Source organism: Electrophorus electricus, chromosome 20 (genome assembly GCF_041902795.1).
Source record: "Electrophorus electricus isolate QZ-2024a chromosome 20, ASM4190279v1, whole genome shotgun sequence".
Classification (NCBI taxonomy): Eukaryota; Metazoa; Chordata; class Actinopteri; order Gymnotiformes; family Gymnotidae; genus Electrophorus; species Electrophorus electricus.
Window position 1 is genome coordinate 18,856,267 of NC_137516.1, and position 8,734 is coordinate 18,865,000.

Genomic DNA, 8,734 nt, shown 5'->3' on the forward strand with positions numbered 1-8,734 from the left:
GTGCATGTAGCATGTGCCCCAGCACTAGAGCACCCCCACCTGGAGGGACAGGAAACAACTATGACAGGGGCCATAACAAGCCAGGAAGGTGATGACAACCCGATGAGAGAACGTAGTTAGAACACTACCACTCTGTTCCAGGAGTTTAATCAGGCATCTACTTCAGCCTCCTCAAACACTCCCACAGCGGGGTCCTCACGTGACCTATGAGTGTGTATCCTTGGTGACTTTGTTTGTTGGTGTTGACAGCAGCGGCAAAGTGCGTCGTGGGTAATCTTACCGCCATATGGCATTTGGTCTGCTTTATAGTGGGATATGAGAGGAGGGAAGTGGGGCAGTTTCCCCACAGAGACTGAACTTATGCAGTCTGGCTGACCTCCAGACGAACAGCAGACGACTGCTGCTATGCCGAGGCTGACCCCAGCTTCCCAAGAATATGGAATGTGTGATGACTGTGTTTTGTTACCTTGCACTGAGCAACAACAGTAGAAATGGAATCTTGATCTTAGTAGACGGCACGCACAGCTGCGCCCTTCTCTGGAGTAGTGCTTACTCATGCTGACAGTAAACTCGCACCCCACAGCCCAGATGACGCCACATACAGCTGCTCTCTCTCCTCTCTCTGTGCAGGGCCAGCTGACTGCCCGCAGCCAATGGGCAGCGAGCGTGCTACGCACACAGCATTCCTTTTGAGTAAGAGGGAACGCTGGCAAGGACCTCAGCCCAGCTGAGTGGAAGAATGCAGCACAGAGTTTCTTCCCGCTGTGTCCCCTCCGCTGCCTTTGTACAGTCAGCATGACTGGCGTCTGTGAGAGTAGCGGAAGACGACAGTGAAGTGGCTCGTGTGTTGACTTAAAGAGAGGGAATCGGTGCTTCTCGTGGTAATGTGTCTCCACGCTGCATTACTAATGAGGATGCGGGTTTGGGAGAGATCTTTTCTGACTGCAGTGTGATATTGCACAGTGGTGAAGAAGCAAACCCCTTTCTACTCCATACAGCATTTTCTGCTGGAATCGGTCACAGTGTGCAGGTGTTTACACTCATGTTCAGATTGCATCAGATGAACTGAAATTTATCTGATAAATTAGGGGGTTAGATTTAAATCAGATTAGAGGGACAGGATTAAGATTTAGGGTTAGAGTGCAGGATTAAGGACAGATTCATTCGAAGTAGGCCTACTACACTAAATAAGATGTCAATGCTATGTACAGAACATAAAAAGAACTTTACCACCCATAATAAGATTCTTTATTTTGTTTAAAAGTTATCAAAAGTCATCATTAAAAATGAGAGCTAAATTACACAAACGAAAAAGTTTTTTCTTGGCTTGGTCAAGCATAAAAAAAGAAAAACACACAATAAAAGAAAAAGTAAAAGAAACACACACACAGCTGAGGATCTCCTTTTCAGAGTGTTGAACACAAATTATTGCTAATAACTACTATTTAGCTTCAAAGCAACACCACAGTGTTGCGTGGTATGGTCATCCCTGTCACGTCCCAAACACACGGTCATCCCTGTCACGTCCCAAACACACGGTCATCCCTGTCACGTCCCAAACACACGGTCATCCCTGTCACGTCCCAAACACACGGTCATCCCTGTCACGTCCCAAACACACGGTCATCCCTGTCACGTCCCAAACACACGGTCATCCCTGTCACGTCCCAAACACACGGTCATCCCTGTCACGTCCCAAACACACGGTCATCCATGTCACATCCCTGTCATGAACCAAACACCGCGGTCATCCCTGTCACGTCCCAAACACACGGTCATCCATGTCACATCCCTGTCATGAACCAAACACACGGTCATCCCTGTCACGTCCCAAACACACGGTCATCCCTGTCACGTCCCAAACACACGGTCATCCCTGTCATCTCTGCTACAGCGCCTTCATTCAGAAAGATGATGTTCCTTTTTGTCGACGCTGTCAGACTTGTAACATGTTTTTGATTTGCTTGGAGGTAGTCTCGTCATGCAAATGTTTTGTTGTGTACCTGCATTGAAGACAACATGAGCAACCAAAAGCAGAAAAGACTTGTAATCCAGTGAAGGCAGGGTGTTTATTAAATTATATGGTGTGGTGTGTGTCTGGGAAAATAAACACCTGAGGGCATTAAGGAGACCCTCCACTCTGTTCGGTGGCTGATCACGAAGAACCTTAATGCATCCTTTCATCTGCGAAAGTGAGAGAGAAATGCAGAACAAATAGAAGCTATAAACGTGTGTGTGTATAGTGTGTGTGTGTGTGTGTGTGTGTGTGTATATAGTGTGTGTGTGTCTGTGTTTGTATGTGTTTGTGTGTATGTGTGTGTATGTGTGTTTATATAGTGTGTATGTGTGTGTGTGTATGTGTATATAGTGTGTGTTTGTATGTGTGTGTATGTGTTTGTATGTGTGTGTATATAGTGTGTAAGTGTTTATGTGTGTGTGTGTATCGTGTGTGTGTTTGTATGTATTTTTATGTGTATGTGCTTGTGTGTGTGTGTGTATGTATATAGTGTGTATGTGTGTGTGTATAGTGTGTATGTGTTTGTGTGTGTATAGTGTGTGTGTGTATGTATGTGTGTGTGTATATAGTGTGTATGTGTTTGTGTGTGTGTGTATAGTGTGTGTGTGTATGTATGTGTGTATGTGTTTGTGTGTGTGTGTGTATATGTGTTTGTATGTGTGTGTGTGTGTGTATAGTGTGTGTTTGTGTGTGTGTTTGTATAGTTTGTGTGTGTGTGTGTATGTGTTTGTGTGTGTGTGTGTTTGTATAGTTTGTGTGTGTGTGTATGTGTTTGTATGTGTGTGTGTTTGTGTGTGTGTATGTGTGTTTGTATGTGTGTGTGTATGTGTTTGTGTGTGTATGTGTTTGTGTGTGTGGGTGTGTGTGTATGTGTGTGTTGCACACACATCAATTTTGGAAGATTTGATAAAGGCTCCAGCAGGGTGAACGTAGTCATAGAGGATGATGACTCCCACCATTACACGCAAGCAGAATAACACTGTGTCGTCACTGGCAAAACGGCTACGGTACTCTCTGGTCACACATGCACACGCACACACATACAGAAAAAACAAATTACTACTACTGACCTACTAAAACTAGACCAACTGCAAAGTTGTAAACTATGTCATTTCTAACATGCCAGAAAGCAAATATAAATTAAAAAAAAACAGATGTTAAGTAACTTACGGTGTCTCTAACATGACTTTACACACACTCGCCATCGTGCTCAGACAGTCCGTTGTGTTCTCTATGGGTAAATCTGAATTCTGAAAAATACAAAAAAACGAGGTTAAAGACTCCCGCACTTGAAGAACTTCTATCTCTACGGAATTCCCACCGATATTCCAAACCTGATCACCAACCTCAGACACAAACTTGGTGGTGGCGTCACTTAACGTTTTCAGCATGGGTGTGGCGTTGGCGTAGAAGAGAGACATGCGATTGGCCAGTTCGTTGTTGACCTCATTCTCCTCCTCTGTCTGTGAGCACAGCAGTGTGCAGTTAGCACATGTGAAGCACAAACACACACTGCACACGAGCAGACCAACACACACATCCTGCCAGACGCCACGTCTGAACCTTTTTTGTCTTTTTGTCTGTGCCCGGGTGTGACATTGCTTTCACTTGTGTGTGTGCTATCTGTGACCAGGGGGTCACAGAGACGTGAGGAGGGAGGTCAGAGTCACAGTGGGAAGGGGCAATGGTTCTCTTATAGTGATGCACTGACCACAGCATAATCAGAGGTGGAACGCAGCCTGGTCTCAGATCAGCCTGGTCTCAGATCAGCCTGGTCTCAGATCGAGAGAGCCAATGCTGCACAGGGGCTGTAATGGCAGACTGCATCACTGATTGCAAGGATCATATGTGCATGACACAGACTAGTCCAGGACACACACTAGTGCAGGGAACACACACTGGTACAGGACACACACTGGTGCGACACACACTAGTCCAGGACACACACTAGTGCAGGGAGCACACACTGGTACAGGACACACAGTAGTGCGAGGAACACACACTAGTGCAGGATACACACTAGTCCAGGACACACACTGGTGCGACACACACTAGTGCAGGATACACACTAGTCCAGGACACACACTGGTGCGACACACACTAGTCCAGGACACACACTAGTGCAGGATACACACTATTCCAGGACACACACTAATGTAGAAAACACACAGTATTCAAGGAGAAAACTACTAAGGAATCTGCTGCTACCAACTAATCAGGAAAATTAAAATGTCTAAAAAATTAAAAATGCCCCCGGCAGTTAATCATGCGACTGGTCCAAGTGGCTGAGTATGGGCAGCGTTTCACGCATGCTGACTCAGCACACTCCACTAACGAGGGCCTTCCAGCACTCGACTGTGCTGCTGATTAAATGGAAACGTTTGTTTAATGCAAACTCAACATGGCAGCCCGTCCTGCCCTGCGCACCTGGTATATCCCCCATGTCCATGTTTCATTAGACACGCCCCTCCACCCCCCGCTTGTGTTTGGGTCAGTAATGAGAGTGAATCCATTAGTGTCCACTTTAAAGATGCACCCCATTAATCAGCTAAAAGAATTCAGACCGTGTGTGTGTGGGTGTGTGCGCGTGTTGGGGGGAGGGGGTAAGGGAGTATAAATGGAAGTAGTGAAATGATTGAATATTTTACATCTTCCCCAAGTCAGGACTTTGTGCCAATCTGTTGCCTAATAACCAGAGAGCTAGGGTCAGGGTTAACCCCTACCCGAATAACCAGAGAATTAGGGTCAGGGTTAACCCCTACCCGAATAACCAGAGAGCTAGGGTCAGGGTTAACCCCTACCCGAATAACCAGAGAATTAGGGTCAGGGTTAACCCCTACCCGAATAACCAGAGAATTAGGGTCAGGGTTAACCCCTACCCGAATAACCAGAGAATTAGGGTCAGGCTTAACCCCTACCCGAATAACCAGAGAGCTAGGGTCAGGGTTAACCCCTACCCGAATAACCAGAGAATTAGGGTCAGGGTTAACCCCTACCCGAATAACCAGAGAGCTAGGGTCAGGGTTAACCCCTACCCGAATAACCAGAGAGCTAGGGTCAGGGTTAACCCCTACCCGAATAACCAGAGAATTAGGGTCAGGGTTAACCCCTACCCGAATAACCAGAGAGCTAGGGTCAGGGTTAACCCCTACCCGAATAACCAGAGAATTAGGGTCAGGGTTAACCCCTACCCGAATAACCAGAGAATTAGGGTCAGGGTTAACCCCTACCCGAATAACCAGAGAGCTAGGGTCAGGGTTAACCCCTACCCGAATAACCAGAGAATTAGGGTCAGGGTTAACCCCTACCCGAATAACCAGAGAGCTAGGGTCAGGGTTAACCCCTACCCGAATAACCAGAGAGCTAGGGTCAGGGTTAACCCCTACCCGAATAACCAGAGAATTAGGGTCAGGGTTAACCCCTACCCGAATAACCAGAGAGCTAGGGTCAGGGTTAACCCCTACCCGAATAACCAGAGAGCTAGGGTCAGGGTTAACCCCTACCCGAATAACCAGAGAATTAGGGTCAGGGTTAAACCCTACCCGAATAACCAGAGAGCTAGGGTCACACTTACCGCCATGTTGTTGATTCTCATGCGACTCAGGGTCCTGCGATAATAGCTGAAGTCGTTCTGGATGGCCGGGTTGGTCATCTGAAGAGATGAGACAAAGGTGAGGTGTTAGGGTTAGTGTTAGGTGTTAGGGTTAGTGTTAGGTATTAGTACACATATTTTATCTGCACACATGTTTTAGAGTAAAGTGGTTGTTCACTTAAAAAATCTCTGGAGTTCATGAATTTATGAACTGAAGTGAGAAATTACAACATCATACTAGTATCAGAGTTTCATCCATCACTCATTTCAGTGGAAAGCAAACAGGAGTTTCATTGTTTATGGTAATGCAATTAGTTCTGATGTAATTACCGAGAGAACAGAAAGCATGTGTGCACACCTGCTCCAGATTACCAGATTAACAGAATGGATTAAAATCTTTGTGTCTTCAATGAAGACATTCAGAACAGATTTACAATAATCTTATCTGACGTAAACATGGAAAATAAACAGTATACATATTATTCACAGTAATTCCACAAGCATGTAGGTGCTCGCGCATCTTCTAAAAGTGAGCTGCATATGTTTTATGTTAGTACACGTCAGGCTGCTGCCTGCACTCAGCAGGTAAAACCTAGAGCCCATGCTGTAGTGCACTGATTGGTAACCGTACAAAGAATTCCAGAATGCCAGGTGCTGATGAGCAGAGATTCCTTGCTTGCCAACAATGCCTCCCACCGCTCTTGTGCAGCGTGGTTTTCTGGATGTGCTTCTGCATATGTGATCCTTTAGACGGGATCACAGAGGTAGAGGGGGGAGGGGAGCCCACTAACGTGACAGCCACGCTGCCTCCAGGAAAAGACACAAAGAAAACTCCTCTCTGGCTGGGTTCCTGAGCAGATGTCTCAGCTGGCAGAGCGATCTCCTCTCCTCCCCTCCCCTCTCCTCTCCTCTCCTCCCCTCCCCTCTCCTCTCCTCTCTCCTCTCCTCTCTTCTCCTTTCTTCTCCTCCTCTCCTCCCCTCTCCTCTCTTCTCCTCCTCTCCTCCCCTCCCCTCTCCTCTCCTCTCCTCTCTCCTCTCCTCTCCTCTCTCCTCTCCTCCCCTCTCCTCTCCTCTCCTCTCTCCTCAGTGTACGGGCTCGGGCTCCGTTTAGATGGTACAAAGATGGCAAGGAGGGTTCCCAGGTGGAGGAGTGCGTAGGCGTGGGTGGAGTAGGAGGATGGAGGAGCAGGTGTGGCAGTGGGGGGTGAGTGCCTGTGTCGGTCCACGCGTACCTTGAGCTCGTCGAAGCGCAGCGTGAAGTGGAGGATCTCGGCGAACTGGCGCGCCAGCGCCTGCTCCTGCTCCAGGTGCTGCGTGGGACTGCAGTGGGCGCTCGTCAGGAAGCCCAGCAGTCCGTGCAGGGTGCCCTCTACAGGACACACAGGGGAAGTGCAGAGGGGAGGACGTCATGGAGATTATACTAAAATTGGACACGCAGCTGGATTGACAAACTGCTAGAAAACTGGATGGTGGTGTGTCAGTAACTGGGAGGGAGAGCAATGGACAGGGAGGTATTCTTAACTACATGGCAACTAATATATAAGGTACGTAGACAAGACTGAGGACATGTCAGTTGTTATTCGATACTAAAAACAAACTCATATCTCTGACAAAGCATGTTCATAATTACTGTTTTCAGTGAGGTTTCTTTCCGCATAGAGGACGGGCAAACGTGGTCTCTTCACTTAGAGAAACTAAACCAGCCACCATTCGTTATCTCACAGTGGACTGTATCAGTTCACACGGTCACATCACATGCGTGTTTCCCCACTTAATCATGCGTCTGTCAGGGAAATGCAGGACAGCGTCTCAGTGCCCAGCAAGGGGAGGGGCAGTCAGCATGAGCCTCTGGAAAGCTCTGCTATTGGCTACCTTCTCTTTGAAGAGCTCTGCTATTGGCCAGTAATGATGTGAGATTAGAGGACATATCTTAGTTAAGTGGGTCATGATCTAATTATCCACATGTAAAGCCTGTTCTACCAATCTCAAACTTTCTAGCCTACAGACCTACAATAACAATACACCAGTAACCCTACAATAACAATACACCAGTAACCCTAACTCCACAACAATACACCAGTAACCCTAACTCTACAATAATACACCAGTAACCCTAACTTTACAATAACAATACACCAGTAACCCTAACCCTACAATAACAATATACCAGTAACCCTAACTTTACAATAACAATACACCAGTAACCCTAACTCTACAATAACAATACACCAGTAATCCAAAATCTACAATAACAATACAATTCCTTCAACATTTAAGTCATCCAGCATAATCCTTCATGGTGTTGTAATCAGAACACTGGGCTAACTGAACTGAGCCCCACTGGACTACTCAGAAAAGAAGCCACTGGTATGTGTAGTTCGGTGCTGGGAGCGTAGAGCTTTCCAGATGTGATTTTCCACAATGTGCAATTTTCCAAATTCAGAATGTTGTACAAAGAGCCAGTGTGCCATACAGAGACTGTCTAAAATAGAGGCCCACCCATGGTGTCCTCCTTTGGTTCGAGTCTGTCTGGGTGTGGGTTTGACATTTCTCTAGATGAACTAACAGGCCGGCTAAACATGCCGCTCCAATTAAGCTGAGTTACTGCTTGGCTCAAAGCTGCTTCCCCAGTGAGTGCAAGTTAATTATACACATCCACACACTGTGAGTGATAAGAGCATGCTACTGTCATATTAATCACAGTAGCATTAACTCCACTGCAACACAATGACCCACACATACTTCTATGAATATTACAACATATAAAACACAGTCAGTCCAACTTACCCCAGAACACGTTCATGCAATGAACGTATCTCAATATGGTAATGAAATCTGACATAAATATATGAGCAAAATGAAGGAAAGGGAAATTACACTATACAAAAACAGACAGCCTTAGGCAGGGCAGTCAGGGCTTGTGCAAGTAAAGCACCTCCATAAAAAGCAGATGAAGGCTTCTGCACCAGAGATGAGTTTCACATTACTGGCCATCACAATAAATCAAACTCTGTATGAAAGGCATTAGGACATCCAGCGGACACTGAGTCCACCAGGAAACATACACACACACAGCCCACTCACACTTCACACATTCCACACACATCCCACACACACCCCACACA

General features: G+C 46.5%; 1 protein-coding gene across 2 annotated transcripts in view; it reads right to left on the reverse strand.

The window, feature by feature from the left end:
- Positions 1 to 1,225: 1,225 nt before the first annotated feature.
- fam49ba (family with sequence similarity 49 member Ba) overlaps positions 1,226 to 8,734 on the reverse strand; it is a 19,303-nt gene continuing 11,794 nt past the window's right edge. The window contains exons 5-11 of one of the 2 annotated variants that reach the window (XM_035536432.2): positions 6,842 to 6,978; positions 5,592 to 5,669; positions 3,364 to 3,480; positions 3,188 to 3,267; positions 2,905 to 3,031; positions 2,114 to 2,184; positions 1,226 to 2,003 (exon numbers count right to left, since the gene is read on the reverse strand). In XM_035536432.2, the coding sequence (XP_035392325.1) occupies positions 1,937 to 2,003; positions 2,114 to 2,184; positions 2,905 to 3,031; positions 3,188 to 3,267; positions 3,364 to 3,480; positions 5,592 to 5,669; positions 6,842 to 6,978 (677 nt within the window). In that variant the 3' untranslated portion in view covers positions 1,226 to 1,936. The remainder of the gene's footprint in view (positions 2,004 to 2,113; positions 2,185 to 2,904; positions 3,032 to 3,187; positions 3,268 to 3,363; positions 3,481 to 5,591; positions 5,670 to 6,841; positions 6,979 to 8,734) is intronic. The other variant, XM_081703023.1, reaches the window with a different exon arrangement.